Genomic DNA, 23,034 nt, shown 5'->3' with positions numbered 1-23,034 from the left:
AATGAAAGGAAAAAGGAAAAGGAAATGAAAAGGGAAAAGGAAAAGGAAAGGACAAAAAAGAAACAGAAAAAGGAAAGGGAAAGGAAAAGAAAAAGAAGAAGATGAAAGGAAAAAGAAAAAGAAATGGAAAAAGAAAGAAAAAAGAAAAAGAAAAAAAAAAGAAAAAGGAAAAGAAAAAGAAAACAAAAAAAAAGAAAAAGGAAAAGGAAAAGGAAAAGGAAAAGGAAAAGGAAAAGGAAAAGGAAAAGAAAAAGAAAAAGAAAAAAAGAAAAAGGAAAAGAAAAAGGTGGGTCTCATGCAATCTATTCCTGGGTGCTGAACCGCTGTCTAATACACCTACATGACTGCATGCAGCTTTCTTGTCTGAACTGCTCTTCCAAGCCCATTGTGCCTGGATTTCCACACTCACTGCAAGTTACAGCCTGCAGCATGTCATTATCCTTAAAAATACACCGGTTTTGTTAATATCCAACTTATTTATGGCCAGTAAAGCATTTTTTGTAGTTCCTTCTACACCAGGAAAGTGTCTCCGGTGCCCGCTGCACCTCCCTCCCCCACAGTCTTCCCCTGTAGGTTTAGCTTTCAAAGGCTTTTTGCACTAAGGTTTTTCCAAAGCTTTGCTGTCCTCTGGACTCTGCAGTTTGTCTCCACCCTTCTCGAAGCAAAATATCCCTTGGGATCACCTCCCACGTCTTGCATCTGATGCTCCCTTTAATACTGCACAGAATGGTAATTGTCTTCTTGCAGCTGCCCATACTCAAAGAGAGATTGGGGAAGGGAGAAAGAGGGGGTGGAGAAGGAAGGGAAAAAGATAGAAGAATACAGAAAATAGTTAAGTGCCACCCAAAGTGATGGTAATTAGCAATAGGAGAGGAGGTAGGGCTCACAGCCAGAAGAAGGGGACCACAGCAGGAAATCTGGGCAGCCTAGGGCAGGTGGTGAGGGACAGAAGCAGGGTTGAAGGGGATATGAGAGGCCCTCCCACTTGATATTCTCTCAAGTTCTCCTGTCAGGGGAGCAGTTTGCTGAGGTTTGCGTGGTTTGCCTTTTCTCGGTTTTGAAATTAGAGATATATCAGCCGGGTGTCAGGTTTTAGGTCAAAAAATAAAACCTGAGCAGAGAACCCAGCAGCTGGTGCTACAGGCACATGAGTTGCATGCACACATGTAGGTCTGAGGACCTGGCATCTGCCCCAGGCATGTACAGCTGGACCCTCCTTTCTCTCATTTCTCCCTAATAACCACTTGGATCTGTCCCCAGTCCCATACCTGAATGTCACCTCCGTGAACAGAGACGAGCGGGGGAAAGAATTTCTCGGGGTCTGGGATGTGAATCTTCAGAATCTTCTTAAACCTTGAGAAGAGAGGAGATTGAGAAATGAAGCAGGGCCTGATCCTGACCTCTCTGGGACTGTGATGGGAATAAGAGAGAGCATCACAGTTCATGGGAGCAGGGGAAAGGTAAATTAAAAACAAGCCTGAGGACCCTCCTTGCTCTTGAGTGGCCTGAAATGCAGTGGCTAAGAGATGAGAGATAGAGATGAGCCAGATGAACCTGATTTTGGAAAGCCTTTTTCCTGGTGAAGCACAACCAACAGTTCACAGCCTTCCCTACCTTGGTGGTCACCTTAGCTTCTCCATTTCCCCCTGCTCCATGATAGGTCTGGGCAGCTCTCCCTCATTTCCAAGTTCCAGCTGCTGCGAGCTGCCCCCTCTTGGTTTTGCTGCCACCAAAAAGACTCAGAGGACCCCGTGGTGTAGGCAGGACCATCACTGGCAAAGCTGTGTCGCCACTGTCTCTCCTGTTAGCAGGATATACTGTGTGCTACAGCTAGTATTTACTGGACTTACAAACCTATCTGAGCACGTCATGCAGCAGCCCAGTGACCTCCGCTTTACTGGAACCAGTATGTTGTCATCCTGAGGCAGCATGAAGTGATCTCATCTGCTCCTCAGTCCCTCAAGGGGGTCGGCTGATCCTGTCAGCTCTTTGCTGAAGCTTTGCTGTGGGATGCTCTGAGGAGAGACCCTCCCGACCTCTGGAGGCAATCAGTGTACTCTCTGAAGCATAAGAATTTGCTAGTTCTTGCATATAAACTATTTTACAACACTGCAGATGCTATTTTTATTCGTGCATGTCTAATCCTTCCTTGGATCTTACCTCAGCATTATCCTCCATCCAATCTCACAGGTTAACTACACTCTGTGGAGAAAGGAGGCCTTTTTATCTCTTTGTTTCCCATGTAGCTAGCACTTCCTCACCTTTGTGTTATGACTCAAGGTAAAACAGTGACTTTCTCAGTATTCGTCTCCTGTTAATATGCTTCTCCTTCTTTCCTTCCAAAGAAGCCATCCCAACCTCTGCTGCCTTCTTCCCTGCCTTCTTCCCTGAGAACATTTCTGCCACCACCACCAGCGACCTGCTTCTCCATCCCTGTCCTGAGATGAGACAACCTGAAGCCATTTCTAACCTCACCATGCTGACAGGTCACTCTCTGTATTACTGCACTGGGTAACCTTGTGAGACACTTTCAGTCCTGACTAGAAGCTGTGTATGCTGGCAAAAAAAGAAGAGATCTTTAAAGCATCACATAGATGTTTACCAGCATGTGGTGAGACACTTTAGGAGAAGAAGAACCGTACTCCTCACTCAGGAGTTTTCCTGAAGATCAAATACCACTCATCCTCACTGAGCTCTTGCGGGAGTATTAAGTAAGAAGGTCATGGTACCTAGGCTTGCTTTGTCCTCTCTTCTGAGAGAGTGCCCAGCTCAGTAACCTATTTTTTGAGAGGTGATTTTGGTGCATCCCTGCCAGGGAAAACCGCTGTAACCCATGGGCAATAGAAGTACCGAGGCATCTGTTCTGAAGCCAGCCAGACCATGGCACTGGGTCTCAGGAGTATGGCACAATATGATGACAGTGTTAACACAACATCTTCTTGGGTGGTGATATATCTGCTCAGACAAATGTCAGCCTTGAAAGCTTGGGTTATGAACTGTATATTTGAGTCCCTCTGTATGCTGAGTAATGCCAAATAAAAAGTAAACCAGGTTATGAGAAGACAGACAATATACAGGAGAGCAACAAAGAGGAAAACTTGACACTCATTTACCATTTCAGGGCCCGTAAGTTAATAAGGAAGGCAGTCCCAATGATCACGAAGATGCATGTGCTCACTATAAGAGCTGGCACAACTGGCCGGGATGTTTCTGCAAGACAAGAGAAAGAGGGAGCTGCTATAAAAAATTAGCCAGGATTTTGGAGGTAGGATCTGCAACTTTTCCATGTCTGTTCAAACTGATCATGTTATAATATGCTGTTAATTATAATAATATAATTAATATAATATAATGCACAGGTCAGATAAAGGAGTTAATCTGTTGTGTAGGATGCCTTTGAACTGAAATGGGTTTGAGTCTTCTTGGTGTGGTTTAATAGATAATTCTTGCTAAACAGCTGAAATTCCCAGTCCATAACAGCACCACACCTGGGGTTTACTGCAGATGAGGTGCCACAGTGTACTGGCAGAAGTGTCCAGCATCCTGCCTCATTGCAAAAGAAAGGAAGTCCTAAAATCAGCTTAATTGGGCGTGGGGAATAGGAACAGCATTGCAAGTCAGTGGGGAGGTAGAATCATGGGGTTCATGGGATTGGGTTAGAGGGTAGCAGGGCCAAGGATGGAAAAGGTTAGGGGTCAAGGGGCTAGCCTCTTTATGTGGACAGGTGGAGGAAAGTTTTAGGAGGCTAGGGAGGTTTACAGCTTTTCACCACATGCTGATTATGGTACTTGGATTGTGGGGTTAGGAGAAAGAGCCTGAATTTCCTCATTGCCAGCTCTGCCAGCATTCCTCAAGCTTTTCTGGAATCATCTTAAACTTTTGTTAATCTGTCTCTTTCACACATCTCCCCAGGGCACCTTTGCTTGGTCTTGCTGTTCTGGTGCCCTTCTCCTCTGCCTGCCACCCCCATTTCCCTCCATCCCTAGTGTCGCTTGGTCTGGGCCTGCAGGGCTCCCTTGGAGTTGCTGTAAGGGAGCAGAAGGAGATAAAGGAGACAGTTGTAGAGAGTCCTGTCTTTGCCTGTCCTTGGGATGCTACCAAGATCACTTTGTCTCCTCTGCCTCTGGTACCCTGGTTATCTTTGGGTCTTGGTTGCTGTGACAACCGGCTGCGGCTGTATCCTGTTCATTGACATCACACACTGTCAGAATTTGATCGCCACAGCAACACAGTGCCCTTTCTAAACATAGCTCCTCTGTTTTTACCAGCGCTAGGCACAACAGGGAGGGACCGGGCACGGGCAGAGTGGGGGTGATGCAAGGGGAATAACCTCTAGCTGCCTATTTTCTGGAAAAGATGTGACAGAGCCCACAGCCCGTAATTCACAGAAGAGACTCGCTCAGGTCACTATATTTCAAGGATGCAGGTGCCCTCCATGCCAGGCTCATGGTAATGACTGGTGCATATCTCAGCAGTCCTTTTTGGAAGCCACTTACACACATGTAAGTCTCTTCCATTCTCCCCGAGACTTTCCTTCCTAGGCTCTGGTTTCATTGCATTTCACTGATCAATGGCTCCACTGAACTGGCCCCGATTTACACCTTGTGGATTTTGTTTGGCCTCTGGAAGTCAGAGGGGCTGCTGCCCTTTACTCCATTGGAGCCAGGGGGTTTTGCCCTTAAGCTCTGTTGAGCCAGCCTGACCTAACAGATTAGGAGGGACAGATTGTTTCCATTTTTTTTTTTTTGTTATCACTCTTTGGTTAACACAATCCTCCCTACCCATCTTCTTCCGGCTTCCCAGCCTGCTTTGGTCCTTCTGCTTTGTTTTCTCTGAGTTCCCTCTTTTCCCTCCATGTCAGACTGATCGACTCGGATCCTTACCCTCAGCGTCTGTCTTCCACAGTATTGTCTTGCTCCAGTCGCTCCAAACGCCTTTGTAGGTACTTGAGTTACTTGGCTTTGCACGGACAGCTGCCTCATATTTCAGGTTGGGAGACAGTCCCTCAAATACCACCCACATCTGGTCCTGCTTAATGCAGAAGGTCTTGGCTTTCTGGAAGAAGGGCAAAAATAGAGCATCATCAACATCCTGCCATGGCTCACAGCATCATATACCAGGCCATATTTCCCAGGCCCTCCGAGAGGAGCTGTTTCAGATACCTCCATTTTGTGCATTGTTTTGTCACACTGGAGGATAAATCTTCTTCATTTTGTACTTCTCATCCCTTTCAGGTCTACCCTGGAGCTGTCTAGGTTTCTTTTGTGACAGTACTAAATAAAACAGGGTTGCCGTCTGCCTCCATGTCATCACCAAACACTGGCAGCAGGTTATGCAGACAAAAAGGGGTGAGGAAGTAATCCCCTCTCCAGATTCACTAAAACCTTTTTCATTCTGAGGGGAGATTTCTGTAAGGAAGACCAGGATTCCAATGGTGACACGTTCCAGTGCCCCCACTCTGTACTCACCTCCCAGGACTGACTTGTGGTTCGGTACCGCACTTGGTATTGCCGCTCCCCATCCAAGTAGTGAGAGGAAATATTCAGGCTCCATGATAAGTTGTAGCTGTGTTTAGCTTTGCTAACCAGTTGAAGATTTCCTGGAGGTCTCAGTTTTACTGGAAAGAGAAAGAGATCAGGAATGACACCAATGCACTGTCCGTAACAAGGCTCCACTGGAAAAACCCGTGTCAGTAGGGCTGGGGTCTTGGCTGAGCTCACAGACTCCAGCCATCCATGGCCAAGTGAGATGCTTAGAGAGTTCCCCCTCTCTGTTCCTCCTTCCTACCCACTGTCACTGGTGACAAAAGGCCTGGGACTGCATTAAAGGCAGCTTGTCCGGTGAGTTTCCAATGAGAGTGGCCACAGCAGTCAGTACAATCCCACACGGCCATGCATCTTATCTTGTAGGGGTGATCCACAAGGCAGTTGTATGGACAGGAAAGGATCATGGTTTGGGTGACAGCTTCTTCCCAGCTGCACTTTCAGAGAGATACAGCCACAGGGGCTGGAGTTACATAGACCATCTGGGGTGAACCTTCTCAACCCCTGACTCCAGCCAGGCCTTCTTATGCCTCATATTCCAGCAGCTCCTTTGGATTTCTCCTTAAGCCAGGTAAACATTCAGCAGAAGAATAACCCAAGCAGATTTTCTTTTCTGCTGGATTAGTGAGTTGAATCAATTCTGCAGACTATTCCTTGCCAAAGCTGGCTTAAAGGAGGGGGGAACCACGTAGCTCATAGGAGGGATGGAGCAGCAAGACTTCCCCTTCCTCCTGCAGCACATATTTTTCAGAAGGTCAGCTGAGCTGACGTAGCCTGCTTGAAGCCTGAACTCCTAGGACAAAGCACTGTCACTCAGCTGTGTCCCAGATACAGGACAGCATAGGAAGTGGCTGGCATGACACTGCACATTAGAGGTGCATGGCGCAGAAGTCAACGAGGTCCGTCTGTGCTAGTTGTAGCGGGGGACAACAAAAAGAGGTAAGACTAAAATCCACTACAGGTGTTGCGTGGTTGCGGATAGGGAAAAGAAACTGGGTGTCACTTTGTGGGGAAGCTTCAGGGACTGCAAGACGGAAGAGAACTCACTGTTTGCAAGTGGACTGAAGTCTTCCAGTCGTGCAGGTGTAGACCCATTCTCTCCAATCCGGCAATGTACAGACATGTTAAGACGGTCTGCAGTAGTGAAGAATTGAGACTGCAAGGAAAATTTGCCATTAGTGACACTGAAGCCTCATCAATAACCATTCATATTTCTAAGTATTGCCTGCACATAAAGTGGTTTAGGAATACCTGACAATAAATATGGATGACACTTGTGGTTGAAAGGCATAAGCCTCAGTGGTGAGTAGAGAAACCAAAGATTTATGCTTGATGCGGTTGGATTTTTTTTGTTCACTGGAAAGCAGGGCACAAAATATTTTGGTATGCTATATTAGTAGGATTACTGCATGTGCTGATTAAGCAGGAAAGATGGTACTTTCAGTGAGTGACATTTGTCGAGACAAAATATTTTGACTAAAATATTTCATGTTCATTTGTAAGGTTGAGATAATATTGAGATTAAATATTACTCGTGGAATGCAGTGGAGTTACAATGAGCTGACATAACATGGTTCCACAATGATACCAAAGGGCCATGTACATCACAAAGTATCAAATAAGAAATAGGTCAATAAGCTTGATTAGAAATAAAGGAGTTTGACAGAATAGTTTTTGAATATGTGTATGAGTCCTTCAATTTGTCTTTGCACATAATATGCAAAAGTAAGAAAACTTGGCTGTTCTTAGAACTGGTTGTGACTATCCCAATAAGAAGAATTAGCTTTTTTCTTTTTCTTTTTTCCCCCTGAAAATACAGGAACTACAGAAATTTCTGAATATGACTGAGGGAAGTACCCAATAAGCCTGGAAAAAACAACAACAACAAAAAGAATTGATTTAAATAAAGAATAATACGTAGGGGATTTGCATCACCATTGGCTTCATTGATGCGCTGCTTTTGCATCTTGCATTTGACGCGATTAACCAGGTTCCTCAGTAATTAATAATTTGGAAAATGGTAATGACCTCTTCAAGGAATAATGAAGGCTAGAGGTGACCTCAGAGGTGATGATCATGGCCATTCTTCCACAGAGGAAGGGATTAGGGCCAAACTCAGATAACGGTGATGGGGGACACCGCATATGATCTGTCTGTCCTGCACCTCTTCTGTACGTGTCAGGATAACACGGCCCCACTCACAATGAAGCCAGTCCCCATGCAGGGCAACATGCAACAAGTCCAAGCCCAGAAATGGAGTCAAGGTTTAGGTCTGGGCTTTTTATAATACTCTTGGGTGTCACATTCTTTATATGCCTCAAACTGAGAAACCAACCTTGTCATTAGCCAGGACATCCTAGATGAATAGATGAATTACTCACGTTACTGTTTTTGCTGAAGGTCTTGATGCATCTCCTCAGTTCTGTTGTGTGTTCTGCCTTAGGTAATTCACAATGTTCCTTGAATTTTTCGGGTAAGAAAATTGACCTGGATTTTAAGCAGGAGAACACCAGTGAGCTGGGAAGTCTGTTTTAAATGTAGTCAGATCTTATCTAACACTAAAGGCCTTTCAAAGAACATTGCATCCTACCTTACTTGCTGAGTAGGTTACAGCTAGGATGTAATCCCACTTTCCCTCCCCTATGCATTGCTCAGACAAGTTTTATGTGCTGGCACATGGAGAGTTAAAGCATCCCAGCTTTTCAATGCCAGAGATGATAGGAGGTTTCCAAACCTCTAGCTACCTCCTCTGCTTTCTCTTGATATGGGAGACAAATGCCTGTTTCTAGGGTTTTAGACATCTCTTTCAAGCCACTGACAGCCCTGTAGCATTGCAGATGCCAAGTGAGATGTATCTCTTGAACCAGACCACATCCCAGCCAGCCAGGACCATACCCCACACTTGGCAGTGCTGTGCCATGACCTCTCTTCTGCTCTGACTAGTGTGGCTGGACAGGCTAAGCTGAGACATTGCACAGGGGGTGGCAGGGTGGGAGAGCGTCCGTGTGGTTGCAGCTGAGGGGAGAGCAGACTGGGCTGGCTGTGCCAGCCACAGGGTCAGACCAGACTTGCTGGTGTCTTTGCTTCAAGCTTTCCTAGAGGACACAGCTGTAACCCTGCCCTCTTTGGGGGACAGTTGAAAGAGTTCTGGGGGGACCAAGAAAATTCTTTCTCCCATTGAGTGGTTTGCTTCAGTGGGAAGCAAAATAAGCTGGCTAGACAAACCCTAGGTGTCCTAGAGCCCTGGTCAGCCAATGGCACAGTTCCAAACCTGGCCCAAATTCCAGTTCCAACCTTTTTGTCTCAATCCCATAGGGCAAAGAAATGTTTGGCTGTCAAGATCCATGTAGCAGACCCCAGAGCACATCTGCCAATCTCACCCCATTAGAGATGTCTCTACTGATGGTCAGGAGCAGCCCACCCACTTCCAAAACCACCCTGGGCCTCTTCTTACACCGGGCACCCGGGGACACCCTGGGCAGACCAGTTACTCTGTACTCAAGATGTCACAGACAGAGACCACAGAGAATCAGCCAGCATCCACTGTAGTTCTGGCCACACACCTACCGCTCCTCTGGGAGATACTTGGGAGGGGAAAACGTCACAGAGCGGGAGAGGTGAAATGGCCAGGGTGGGCTATGGTAAAAGGGAACGATATATTCCTTCACGTACTATTGCTTAGCGTGTGGCTTTCCTGTTATGTCCAGTCCCCTGGCAATGGGCAGATGGCCCCTGTATGACTTCAATCCCACCTCCCTCTGCCCCTGTCTCTACACACCCTCCTTTTCAGTTGAAAATACCCTTCAGTCCGGAGGGTAGCTACCAGGGAAGAAGGATTTTTGGAAAATGAAGCACAGACAACAGTACAGAGTTGGAAGATAAGCAGTGCTAGGCCATTTGGGACCCTCAGATGGCAAACACTGAGCAGTGGCCAGCATCTCCATCCACCTGGGGTCAGACGGACTTCAAATGGAAAGCCCTCATCTGTGTGATTCCACCACACCTGGCCTGGGGAGGGGGAGCCTACACTGATGTGAAGTGCTAAATTTTCCAGGACACTTTTCATTCAAAGTATCATATTTCCTCAGCTTTTCTGGTCACCCACCTGGCAAAAAATGGTAGCTTTGATGAAATCTCCAGCTGGCATGGTGCATCGGCAAGGTCCCTTCCTGGGGTCCAGTCGCAAAAGATTGCTGCCCGTGAGTCATACCAACAAGCGAGACTGGAGGTGCCTGCCAGCAGAGAAGAGATGGTCAGCAACGTGGCTGAATTAGCAATGACTTTAGGCATTAACAATCACCCCAGACAATTCTGCCCCATCCCAAACTACAGACAGAGTCCTCAGCTGGATAGCTGTCTCCAAGTAAGAAAGGCAGAACCGTTAACTTCTTCAACTGCTCTGTGTCCTTGAAGGTTGGTGTGCTTGTAAAAGATCTTTAATGATTGCAGCCTCCTCTGGTTGTATGTTACAACACGGACATTGCACAACAACACACCACAGCCCAGGCACTCCATCTGACACCCCCCTGCTTGTCCAGGTGAAGAGCATCAATTCTTACCTTGCATAGAGACTGATGCCAGCAAGAGAGGCGTGAGGCTGAGCAGCCAGAGGTGGCACAGGAGCAGCAAGGAGGGATTCATCTGTACTGGGGACGCACTGAAAGAGAGAAGACACCCCCACCACACAGCTCAGCAATGGAAGTTAAGAAGTTGTCATCCCATACAAGGTATCCACTGTCAAAACTGGTGTCAATCTTCCAGGCTCAGAAACTCATATTCCTTCTCCTTTGCCCTTCCCTCAGCACCTCATTGCCTTCCTGCCTCGGGGTGCTTTGCTCAGCACTGAAACCATCCACAGTGCAACACAGACAGGCTGTTTGCAGAGGTAATGTCTTCTGGAAATGTATGCGAGTGCACAGCCCTCCGCGTGTATTGTTTCAGGCTGCTTGCTGACTCAGGTAGAGAGTGCTACCGTGGCTGGCGTTGCGAAGAGCTGCTTTTTTTGGTAAGCCCTAGGGCTGAAATCACTAGGTGCTTGCTGCGTAAGTGGGCTATCTGGCTTCAACTAACAGAAAAGTCAGTTTAGGAGGTAGATTTTGAACGGCTTGTTTGGGACTGGGGGAAAAAAATAAAATTAGGGGGAAGTTTACCAAGTTCTGGTAAGGCAAAGCTTTACCTTATCACGAAATATTAAAGTAAAGCACAAATCACGCACCATCCTTGCTAAGTAGACCCCACACTGCCTTGGATAGACGTGCTTTCAGGTGTAGCAGAAAACACAGACTTTGGAATTAGGTAGCTACAGCATCCCTCATTCCCCTCTGGCACCCAGAGAAACTCCTTGTCTTACAAAGCCCATACAGCTGTGTGCTGTACTACACACACAGGGCTTATGGGTTTCTCAAGCGAGCCTCCCCCTCTCCCCACTCTCCCCATCCACCTGGACACCCGTACCTCGAGGTATGCCTCTGCCCTCAGGAGAAGGGACCATCCTCACCTCTCAGGGAGCCTGCAGCACAAGCAGAGCTGGGGAGACCAAGGTAGAGACCCGCTGAACCCTGCTGAGGACTGCCGGGGCAGTGGGAGCGGAGGGTTTTTAAAGGGCTGGCATGAGGCATGATATTGATTCCCGTTGTGATAAAAGATTAGGTTCAGAGGAAGAAAAACAGGACGACAACGCATTCATAGAGAAAAGGGGAGAGAAAGAGAGAGAAAGCGCCGACGTGGTTGTGAGATGTGGGGTTTGATTTGAGAGGACTGTGGAAAGACAGAGAGATAAATATATGCTTAGCCCTCCCCAACGGCAAGAATCAGTTTGTCAGACCGAAACTCCTTCCAAGACGCTTCTCAGATCAGCCACCCCCGTGAGGGACAGGGTTGGCATCGCCCCCTTTACCTACCAGCTCCAGGCACCCGGCGCTCCAGGCGAAGGGGTCCCCAGAGATGGGGCAATGGATGCAGGTGCTGGCTGCCAAACCAGGAGGGGAATGGGGAGAAAGGGAAAGGGGTTGGGGGAGATATTCGCTCAGTGCATGTCCAGCCGCCAGCCAGCAGTTCTGGCAGGAGAGGAGAGGAGAGGGGCAGGTCTGCTGTGGAGCCGTTCTTCCCGTCTGCACTCAACCTCTCTGTCTTCTCCCTCTCACCTTTGCACAGGAAGCTGCTGCTTGCTTGCCTTGTCAGACTGAGACGAGGCCCTGAAGTATCGAAAAGGCTAGCAAGGCCGAGAATAAAAAGCCCCAAACCACGTCCTACTTCCTGCTGGTAAAGCAATAGGTGCAGAAACAAGGGTGGAGGGATCAGGTGTTAGCTTGCAGTGCTCAGATATACCAGGGACCAGTCTGTAACTATTGCTGGGAAGCAAAAGAAAGAGAAGGACCTGTTCTCTCCAGACGCTGTCGAGAGACCCATAGATTGCTCTTTCAGATACCCAGACAGGCAGGCTCACTCTCAGGGTGTACACACATGCACAGACAAATTTGAAACTGGGGTAGGAGTCACTCCGCAGTAGAAATGCTGTGGACCACTGTGAAAAACAGCTCGAGTCATTGACCTAAGCAACACCAGAATGAAACCAGCCTCCCCACTGGTGCCCCAGTTTCAGAGGATCCATCCTGGGTCAGAGCTTGAGTGGAACGAGGCCAGCGCTGTGGCTGAGCAAGCTGGAGGCACAGCCCTCACACTTGCAGATGGTGTGACACCGCAGGGACAGCTGTCCCCCAGCGTGCCTACCCGGCCAAACACCCTGCTCGCCCCACAGAAGAAAGAACCTTTCCCTCTGACCTGACTAGCTCGGCTAGTTCGGCCAGGCAGTGTGTCCCTGCAGCAGCTACGGTGCCTGCTTTACACGGCTTGTCCATTCAGCAGGCTGGAAAGGGTGCAAAAAATATGTCCACCTTCTTCTGAGGCTCATTGTGCCCTCACCTTCACAGACATAATCCCTCACAGTTCTCCATGGAACATTAGATATTAGAAAATCCTTTCACGACAGGCATCTTCCCCTGCACCCTTTGCCCTCCCCTCCCCAGGCAGCCTCCCCCACACAAATTCAAGTCCACAGCCTGCTGGTTGCCCATTTCACAAGCAGGCTTGCACACACACGCATCTCCCCACACACCTCTCTTTTTCCATAGACACAAAAGCAGCACATCACATTTCCTGTTTGGTCTGGGCTGTACAAAGATGGCCACTGGTTTGGGGCAGGAAGAGGTGAATCTCCTTTTTTATACTCTGTGGTCACCATGCTCTGCACTGCTCACCTTTCTTTCCTACAGCAAGCAGCTCGAGGCCAAAGATCAGGTCCGGTAGCAGGTCGTGTTGACCAAAAGCTGCAAGGGGCTAATCTCAGGCCCCAGGCTGTTCCTTTTTGAGGACTGTAAGAGCAGGAGGATGGGGGCTCCTGTAACAGCTAAGGGATCTTGGTTTCATGTAGTGGAAAAAAGGTGTGGGAGGAGGACGAGCTTTTAGTCAGAGGCAGTCCAACCCAGCAAGTAGATTTCAGAAGATATCAGACCTCAAAAAGAGAGGGTGTTGAAGGAAAACAGTGATTTGAAACCATGTGTGGAGCCATTCTGAAGGAGGGTGCAATGCTGGCCAAGGCCATTCCTGGCAGAGCCTTGCAGTTCAGGTTCCAACCCGGCAGCAAGCACTCACTTAGAAAGGCAGAGGCCTGGAGCACAACGCCTCTCTCCTCACCACACTTGGCATGGTCCAGGGGTCTCAGAGGCATCGTATGAATGTTCTTGATAGCTATCTGAAGGGCAGCAAGTTACGGCCACCCTCTGTGAGGGAAACATGGGTAATCTGACCAGCCAGCCCCTGTCGAAGAGGAGCAAGGGTGAAAATGAGCTGTATGTTCTCCTGCCCTGGTCATCACAGTGTACCAGTTGCACCTTGGAAGTTCCCAGCAGGGTGGAGCTGTAATGGCCCATGAGTGGAAGAAGGGCCAAGAAATGGGTCTCAAGGTCCGGAGGCCTTGAGCTTCTCTTAGCACTTTTGCCAGCACCTGTTTAGATCATATTTGCCAGCTCCAGAGAAATGGCCTATGGCCCTGCATGTCCCCAGGGTGTTGGATACAGCTGTTGGGCCCTGTGGGCATGGATATATTCTTGGCAGGAGCTGTGAAGCTTGGGTGGTGAAGGGGACTTGCTGCAGACGTCTCTGCATAGGGCTTGGGTTGAAAGTGGGAGACGGGACAGGCTCTGTTGATAGTAGCAGTAGGAGCACTGATAGGAACACTGCAATATAACTTTGTGTGTGGCACCTGCTCTCGTCCTGTCCTGTCTCATCCTGTTTCCTGGCTTCGAAGGCTTTTTGACACCAAATCCTGGTACAAGAAGCTCCTGGCATGTATCACTAGGACGCAGGCTGCAGTTCCCATGAACTCTTAAAATAAGCACAACTTACTCTGGTGCAGAAGTCTTCCGATGAAGCAATGAAGTGCTCTGTGAGTAACTTCTTAGTATTGCCAGCTCCACAGCTGCAATGCAGTATTTGTATTAACCATAATTTTTCCAGTTTGTCCTTCAGATGGAGAAATCTGCACCTTCCTTCAGATGAGCAATCTCTCTGGGAGAGAAAGCGCAAAGCACCCCTTTATTGCTCAGCTAATCAAGAAAAGAAAATCCCACTGATCTTTCCGCTCCCTCCCCTCCCAACCTCCCCCCCTCCCCCCCTCCCCTTTTAATGTGTAAGAATCAGATGAGGCTGTTTGTGCACTACGGTACCTGAAATAGTGGAATAGTAAAATTTAACTTGTGACAGGTCACTAGTGAAGATGGGCAGATGCTGAAGGTGAAAACAAGTATAGATCTGGTCAGCCAGTTCACTGAAGGCTGTGTTTTTCTAAATCTGCATCTCTGCAATAGATTTTTAGGCAGATTTTTGGGGTATCTAGTAAGGACTAATGACACATTGAAGACTTTCTCAATGAACAACATACAAGAACAACATACAAGAGAGCCAGCTCTCCTCTATCCAGGCAGCTTTTCTTAACGGCAGTAGGGGATACACCTCTTTGACAAGTGCAACTGGAATTGATTGATCTTTCTCAACATTGTGGGGGGAGGAGGAATGGTCTGACAGATCAACTAACAGACAGTCAAACACCCATGCATAAACACACAGACTGACTTTAGTATGTTTAATTTCTGTCAGAAACACATTGAGAATATACTAAAGCAACAACTATGTAGAGTAAGTAAGACAGGGTTTCGCGTATGGGTAAGATACCACATATGTATCCAGACCCCACCTAATACACATAAATACACTTGCTTTCAGCATGGTTTTTAGACTTGACTGCCCGGGACATTGCGCAACTGAGAACTTGGCACTTTTTATCTCCTTTACATCGACATTGTTAGGAATGGTGCCATTTGTAAGTTAAAAAGCCAAGCAAAACCACATTGTCGGCGATACATGCGAGGTGTTCTTGTGATTGCCTTCCTGTCCTCATAATGGTGTCTGAGGCATGCAAACTCACCCGTGAACTCTGCTGTGCAGTGTTAAAGCGTCAGGTAAAAGTGCGGAGTTGGAGGTTTGGTTAAAGGTGTTGTTTGGGTCAGATCAGTGTGTCAGAGGTAATGCAAGTTTTTTTTAGCCCTCAAGGCTGGGGCAGGCCGATCTTTTTCCTCCCCTCTTGCTTTCATTAGAGAAGAGCGGTGCTGCTGAAACTTCTCATTTTCAGTTGCATGTCCACTGAGAGTCTCTTCAGGATGGCAAAGGTGAACAGGGGAACACTTTCACTAAGTACAGAGAGAGTGAAGAACTGTGAAGGGCAAAAGTATGATGCGGTGTTGAATTATCCCGTGATTCATCAACACATTAGCTGTGTTCAGGCTAGACACATCCCTTCCCTTTGCCAACTCTCTGCTGGAGCTGGAGTCCCAGGCTAACTGGGACGCCTTGCCTGTGGTTTACAAACCATCCGAATCACCAGGGATGAGCTCAGTGGAGGGCTCAGGAGACCCATCTCAGTGTCCTGTCCCCGTGGCCCTCTGGAGTTGAACCCTGGGAAGGGTTCAGAGTCAGCAGCAGGTGAGGGGATAAGGGCAGAGATGGCCCTGATGGCTGCCCAAGTTTGCTTTCTGCCAGGATACATTATGAACATCTCTAGACGCTTTTAAGGTTATTTTTGGTACTTTCCAAATAATGTTCTTTTAACTATAACCTTTACTTTGAATTTCCTGCCATACATATACATGTGCTTCTCAAAACTACAACATTGTATTGTATCTGCTGTTATCTTCCCCTTAAATTGTGGTTCTACTCCGAAAAACGTCTGTTAAAATGGCTCTGCGGGGAACCGCTGTTTATTGTATCAGCGATCTCTTTATTGAATTTGTTCACATTACCAGTCTATAAGAGGCTTTGCTTTGTATCAAAATGGCAACTTTGGGCTGACATTAAAGCATCGAGCTCTTTTTGTTCCTCCTTCTCCAGCATCCCTAGGGATGCTGTTGCTATAGGCTAAATGCTGCCCTCAGGTTAATCTCCGTAACTGTGTTAAAGAGGAGAGGCACTTAAACAACAAAATTTAACTTCTGGGATCACATTCCACAACGGGGTCACCGTGCTGGCCAGCAAGTGTTAAGCCCACCTACACAGCAGACAATATTCCAGTGTTTCTTCCCTTCCAACTCCTGTCCCACAGAGAGTAACCTGATAAATCTGCCTGATAAAAGCAAAAGACATCAAATATATACAGAGATGAACAAAATGTTCAGGAGCAGGGATTTTCGTGCCCTGCAGGCTGTGTAAGAACATGGATAAAAGTAGTAGGAAGACGAGATATTTGCAGGAGTGCTGACCCACAACAAGTCTGGGGCTGTAGGTGGGAGAGGATGGAGGAGGTGTTCACTTTCCCTCCCTGCCAGTGATGGTCGCAGGCCCAGAGAGGTGGAGAAACAAGGGTGGGAGGGGAAGCATGCTACTTTCAAGCAGTTTCACTCCTAGCTTGCTGTCAACACATGTCTTTGAACTCATGAACATGAACACAGGGCAATCATGAGATGTTCTCGGTCAGGACTTGAGCCCTGACTCCTCGCTATGTTTGTGTGGAGCTAGGCAGTGTCAGGACCTTGCTCTGAAGGGCTGGAACCCAAGCAGCAGACTGAAGAGAGCTTTTAGGTGTGGGTGCATGCCTCCCTGGTGGGTGCGTGTGGAGCAGGCTTAGCTGTCACATTTGCAGAGCCATTGACCGTGGTGCCACAAAGGCGACTCAGACACAGAGTCACTGAAGACCTGGGCCTGGCATTTCATGCCTCTCAGTACTCTTGGTCTGAGGAACCTGAAAGAATGCCAGTACCTACAACCTTCTCTGAGCATAAGGACGTAGTGTGGGAAATAGAGTACGTGTTTGAAGCAGAACAATGTGACAAGTGGCAGCCGAATTGTGGTATCTGCATGTGCAGATGGTCTTAGCCTGGCACACCTGTGATGGAAAGCTCATCAGTGCAAGCTGGAAGGAAGGTGGCGTACCCGTGGGACTACCGACGTATTTACACAGCTCTCACATCCTGTCTGAGTCTCAATTTCCACAGCAGAAAAAGAAGTGTGAGGGACATTTTCCCATCTTTTTCAAGAACTGAGACTCGCAGACCAGGGAAAAGGTCCTGCATCACAAACAGGTGTCCACTGACTAGGTTTGCAGGGACATTATCAGCTTCTAATATTAAAATGTGCCTATACGAGTCCTTGAAGGTTCCCATTGCATTGAAAGCTGAAAACACATGGCCAGAGCACCTTGTGGACTTGCTCACAGAGCAGTATTGAAGAGGGGATATCTGTGCAAGTTATATGATCTGTCAGAGACCAGTCTCGTACAAAATCTGTACCCAAGCAAGAGAATCAACAAGTGTTAACTGGCCAGTTTACTATTCAACACCAGTGACTTCTCTTGTCCTTGGGGCAGATTATTACCTTGTTACATGGACAGTCTTGGAAATAGAAAGCCCTGCTTTATTTTGCAGCTTGTCAAGGTGTTATACCTCTCTCTATGTAAAGGCAGAGGGGTTTGTGTGCATACTTGACAAGCCTAATAGGAAGCAATGATACACTGAGAAGAATCCAGAGATCTATTGTACGTTCAAAATTGTTTGAGGTAAGACATGACACTGCAAGAAGGTCCTAGGGAATAAACCCTCGGGTGCTCTGATTAGCAAGGCCTCCTCTCAATTTGATCACATTCCACTTCCTTCTCCACAGTAAAATTCATTAAAATAACCATCTCCATTCTGCTTAGAGCTCTCATTGCTTCTTCTGTTTTCTCCATCTCTATCTGAGCAGTTGTTGGAAAGGGATTTATTAGATTGTTGATTTTTTTAAAAAATACGCTTGATGATGTCATACTCATCCAAAGGCCAACACCCCCACCCTCCCTCCTTAAGCCCTTCTGGAGGTTACTGACTTGTGACTACGGCAATTACTATTTTTCATGTTATTAAAATTCCTGAACAGAAATTACTTGTTTGTAGGCAGCTTCTTGTCTCCCCACCACTCTGCACATTGAATTGCATTCCAGTCTCTCCCCTGGGCTTTACCAAGAGAGCCATTTTTCCCCCTGCTCTGCTCCTCATCCCTCTTGAGAGCCCACCTCTGTCATGGTTTTAGCTCTGGCCCTAGTTCTCTGAAGACTTTTCCTCCCAGGGATGGACTATCCATAGCAGAGCAGCTCTGCAGCTAGACAAAGCTTTAGGGTATGGTGGCACACAACTGAAGAGGCCATTTTCCAGCTGGGGGGGCTGGAGTAAGAAGATCTTGTTACTGAGACTGCTAACCTAGTGAACCAGGTGAGCACTTAGGGGCCACCAGTCGAAGAAAAGACAAGCAGTGTGGAAATGGCTATTTTTTTCCACTGTGGCTTCTGAGGAGCCTGGAATTGTTCCTTGAGAGACGTGACACAGAGCACTTTGTACGTGAAGCTTCAGATTTGTTGCTATAAACATGAAGCCCAAGCTACTTGTCATCACATTAACCCCACTGATTGCACCAGTATTTGGAAATGGGATGTGGAGGCCTCAGGGGAAATGGGACTTGGTCTCTTGAAAGAAAGGCAAGACCAGAATGTCACTTTATTCCTGTTCTGGTTGCTGAGAATGGCATGCACGGAGAGTAGGAAAAGGCCTTTTTGAACATTGCTCCAGCACCTCATGCAAAAGAAGCAGAAAAGGGCCCAGAGCATTGCAGCAGTTTGTAGTTTCATTCTTCCTCTCCCTGTAGCTCGAGAGAGCAATTGCAGCCTTCGCAGCCCGCACTGGGCTAGGAGGGCTGCTTTAGTCTGGGTGCTGTGCCGCACAGTTGGGAGCGGGCTGCGGAGAAGGTCTCGGGGGGAATGCCCTCGGCCTGCACCTGTGCACACATTCACACACACAAATGCACGTACACAGCTGCAGCTAAGGTGGGAAACACGGAGAAGCTCTTGGCTCCACTCAAATGCTTACCCTGGAAACAGCCCAAGGACAACACGTGTCCGCAGGCACCAGAGTCCCATCCCTTAGTCATGTGTCCACCACAGGTGACACCTTAATTCCAAGAGAAACTTGCACCATTGCTTCTGCGTTTGAAGGAGAAGGGTGTCAGTGCATTTCCCACTGACCTCCCTCCCTTGCACCCCAATAGAAAGGATCCCCTCTTTCTCCCGCTCCCCTTTGCAAGCAGCAGGTTCCTTTATCAGACGTTCTCAATGCCCAGAGGGAAGCTGGCGGTCAAAAAGGACCGCTCTGAGGTTTTTTTTCCCCCTTCCGTCTTGGAAACGATTCTGGCAGCCTGGTGCAGCAGCTCTCCCTCCTTCCCCCCCTCCCCTGCTCGGCCCCCGTGAGGGGGGAGGAAGAGCGTGGGCGGTGGAAGGAGCTGTGGTCCCCAGATGTGTGAATTGTTGCCGAGAAGAAATAGCGCACCACGGACAGGCAGCAGAGCAGCTCAGCTGAGGGACAGCCATCGCTCTGGGCTTGCGTCACTGACCTTTTCCTCTTGCCCTTCTCAGTCCTCACCTGACCCTCCCACCGTTTCCCCTGCACTTTGCGCTCAGAAATCTCTCTGCACAGCTCTTGCAGTGGTGATTAGAGCAGGCACAGGAGCTTAAAGAGGGGGAGGAAAGTGGAAAAAAAAATCTGCAGCAAATAGAGGGCTTTGCAGTGGTCGCCTCTGCATTTCCACAGAGTTCATGTTGCCACCCTGCAGGTCAAGGCTGTGTGCTGACCCAGCACACCGCTGTCCCTGCCTGGTGCAGCCGTTGCGATGAAGGCACAGCAGTTCTGCCTCTGCAGCTGGCAACCTTACAGATGGGGGAGGAGAAGTAAGCCTGTCCTGGGGTCAGGGGAGTGCTTCAGACTGAAGTATCATGAACAAATGGAAATTCTGAAAAAAAATGGGAATAACCTTGAAAGCTTGGTGCAACTGCAGAGTCTGCATAAATGTTCTAAAGAACCAAACAACACCTCCAACACAGCAGATGGAGAGAAGTGGGAGTCAGGGTGAAGCAAGGGTTTGGGAGGTGTTTTGGACTGTGTGTGGAACGGTAATCTTGTGGGTCCTTGGCTCAAAGGATGTGCTCAATTGCTGGAGGGACAGAGCTGGGTTACCTGGGAGCCCTTTCTAGTGATCTGCTCCATTCCTTCAGGGGAAGAATCAAGGAAACATGGCAAACAAAACGTGGGGGTGGGAGAACAAGAGAATGCCATGAGCCCATAAAAGCATGTGTGGGGCAAGCAGGAGAATGCAGTGAGCATCAGGCACCCATTTTTCTACATATGTCCAATGACTCATTTTCTGTCTCTTTGACCTTCCGTCACCATGTTAGATCATGTGTAAAGGAAGATAGAAAAGGACAGAGCAACAGAAAGTTCCCATCCTGTTCCTTCTGAGATGCTTTGCCCAAGTCTTGCACTAGGACACTGTTCTGTTAAATATTTGGTGCCTGGCCAGGGCTTCAGAGCAGGGGACCGGGTCATGATGCCTGCAGGATGGGTATCAGTGGGACAGGAGACTTGTTGTCCTCCCTCCTTTTGCTGCGCATTCCCTTCCCTTGTGTTCTTTGAAGCAGTGCAGCTGTCCCCATTGGCAAACCCGTGAGGCTTGGACACTTCTCACACCTCAGAGGTGAGCTGCAATTTGCATTGTTTTGGGCTCCCTGGTGGTTGAGGCACATTAACAGATTTGAGGTTGATGCAGATAAGCATCACTTCTCGAAGGCACATGGGTGCAAGTAGGTTAGTGCAAATCTAACCCCCACCTCCTGCTCACCCAGGGCTGGATTTCCAGCCTTTCAGGACAGATGGGGAGCCCTTTGCTCCTTAAATTCTCTGACCCAAGAGCTCTCCATTCTTAGCCGTTGCCAACAGACTTGGGAAAGTATGAGCTTCTGCAATAATTTGCTGGCCATTTGTGAGTTAACTAATGCAAGCTCAAGAGATGGGACTGGTTTGTGGGTTGAGAAGCTGTCAGAAGCCTTTGACTGGGACCTTCTGCCTGCCAGTCACCGTGGTATAACTGTGGGAGAGAGATCACAGAGGGAGAGCGGGGGAAGGCATGTCGTCAAGCGAAGGAGCCGCGCTTGTACAGAAGAGGCCTGGCACCTCGGCCCCCCGTACCCACCTTCTGATAACATCTTCAGAGCGAGCCAGGCGTGCAAAGGGCAACGGTTTCCGTTGGCAGGAAGGCAAGAGATGTCCATATGGGGCTGGTATGTGCGTGTGTAGACGTGTGTGGGTGTGACAGCAGAGCACAGCTCCGAGCTGCCCTCTGAAGCCTAGCCAGGCCCAGCAGATGCCCATTTTACCACCATGGAAAATCCACCCACACAACTGAGGTGTGAATGAAGCAGGTTGTCTGGGTGGTTTGGGAGGGAGAGCTGGCTGGAGTGGAGGGGAAACCTGCCACGTTACCGAGCCTTCTGAATGGTGCAGAAAGCCCTGACATGGGGCAGATCCTGGATACGGTCGGAAGCGGAGATGAGGCTCAAGGGGCTGCCTGAGATCTCCTCCATGGCTGCCTTGCAGTGCTTTGGCTCCATGTGAGCACCCACTGCAAAGCTGAAGGTCTCTTTCCTGTTCTCCCACCCCAGTACAAACCCTATTCCACCGTTCAAGCCTTTCATACCCTTTTTCTTGCCCTGCTTCTCCTTTCCCACACCTATCATGGGGCAAGGAACTCTCACAGGGCCTCCAGTTTCTCCTAAACTGACTTTGACACACATTTCCTCTCCCAGAGATAGCACTATCTCCTGCCCTTTACCTTCCCTCCCTCCCTCCCCCTTCGTACCTGCAAGACCACAAACCCGCAGGAAACCAGTTTAAAGGGCCAACCCCTTGGCAGATAACTTCATGAGGTTCGCATGGGCCCCCACCTCAAGCTTGATGTATGGAAGACACTCTTCACCATGAGGGTGGTGAGGCACTGGAGCAGCCTGTCCAGAGAAGCCATGCATGACCCTGGAAGTGTTCAAGGCCAGGACATACGGGACTTGGAACAACCTGGTCGAACCTGATCAGGGAAGATGTCCCTGCCCATGGCGGGGGGGCTGGAACTACATGATTTTAGAGGTCCCTTCCAACCCAAGCAATTCTGTGAGTCTATCATTCTATTCCATACCTTGAAGAAACTTGAGAAAACACATGATGGGGTGAATGAGGTGATTGGAGGTCTCTACGGTGAGCTGTACACATTGACTGGGCTGCAGAGCTGTCTCCAGCTCTAGAGCTCTTCCTTCAACAGCATTGCAGGGTCCACATTGCCTGAGCTGAGCCTCACCCATGGCAGCTCCCCAGCCAGACATCTGTGGTGCTATGATGGGCACTGGCTAAAGTCCCTGCCAGTGAAGTATGCATCTTAGCCCCAAGGGACTGGGCTGAACAGACTAGGCATCAGGTGGCACGTTCCTCTCCAAGTGGACAGGCTGAAGGACTGAATCATAGAAAACGTTTCTAGAAGGTCAGGCTACACATTTCCGCTCCTCCCTCCTCCTTCACTCCTCAGCTTTCATAAGTGTGACAGAGGCACCTCCAATCTACCAGCATCTCACCTCAAGAGGCCAGAAACATGCACAAATACAGCCCCGGAACTTCCTGAGGACACATTTCTAACTGCTTCCTCAGAAGCAAATAAAAAACCTGAAGAGGGCTGGTCTCAGATATAACAGATCACCACATTTACTAAGATATATATAGCCCTAACTCTGGGCCTGACAAAGGACTAAAGAGGCCTGTAAGGATGCACATGGTTATGTTTTCCATCCCTTGCCAAATGAACCGTCTGGTACATGTCAAACCACAGGAGAAGCTATTCGAAGATAAACGAGACTCAAAATAAAAAGTCCTATATAGGCATCTGGTCTTGTTTTCTTGTCCATTCCTCCACCTCATTAGGAGTGCTCATCCCCTTAGTCCATACCCCAAGGACCCTAAACAAAATGCCACTTACCTCTTCCACCTGCATGGAGACCTTCAATAAGCATCCTCCCTGCCCTTGGGACTCTATCCCTCCCAGATCTTCCTCT

General features: G+C 48.5%; 1 protein-coding gene across 3 annotated transcripts in view; it reads right to left on the bottom strand.

Annotated features, from left to right (window-relative positions):
* IL2RB (interleukin 2 receptor subunit beta) overlaps positions 1-14,671 on the bottom strand; it is an 18,096-nt gene extending 3,425 nt beyond the window's left edge. The window contains exons 1-10 of one of the 3 annotated variants that reach the window (XM_035339795.1): positions 14,553-14,671; positions 12,800-14,198; positions 10,103-10,200; positions 9,649-9,775; positions 7,925-8,030; positions 6,591-6,699; positions 5,469-5,617; positions 4,884-5,055; positions 3,114-3,210; positions 1,269-1,353 (exon numbers count right to left, since the gene is read on the bottom strand). In XM_035339795.1, coding sequence (XP_035195686.1) covers positions 1,269-1,353; positions 3,114-3,210; positions 4,884-5,055; positions 5,469-5,617; positions 6,591-6,699; positions 7,925-8,030; positions 9,649-9,775; positions 10,103-10,184 — 927 coding nt within the window. In that variant the 5' untranslated portion in view covers positions 10,185-10,200; positions 12,800-14,198; positions 14,553-14,671. The other 2 variants (XM_035339779.1, XM_035339789.1) reach the window with 2 other exon arrangements.
* Between the last annotated feature and the right edge of the window lie 8,363 nt (positions 14,672-23,034).

The sequence above is a fragment of the Oxyura jamaicensis genome, chromosome 1 (assembly GCF_011077185.1).
Source record: "Oxyura jamaicensis isolate SHBP4307 breed ruddy duck chromosome 1, BPBGC_Ojam_1.0, whole genome shotgun sequence".
In the NCBI taxonomy this organism is placed as follows: Eukaryota; Metazoa; Chordata; class Aves; order Anseriformes; family Anatidae; genus Oxyura; species Oxyura jamaicensis.
The sequence above is the reverse complement of the archived record's forward strand: the minus strand, read 5'-3'. Positions and strand labels throughout refer to the sequence as shown.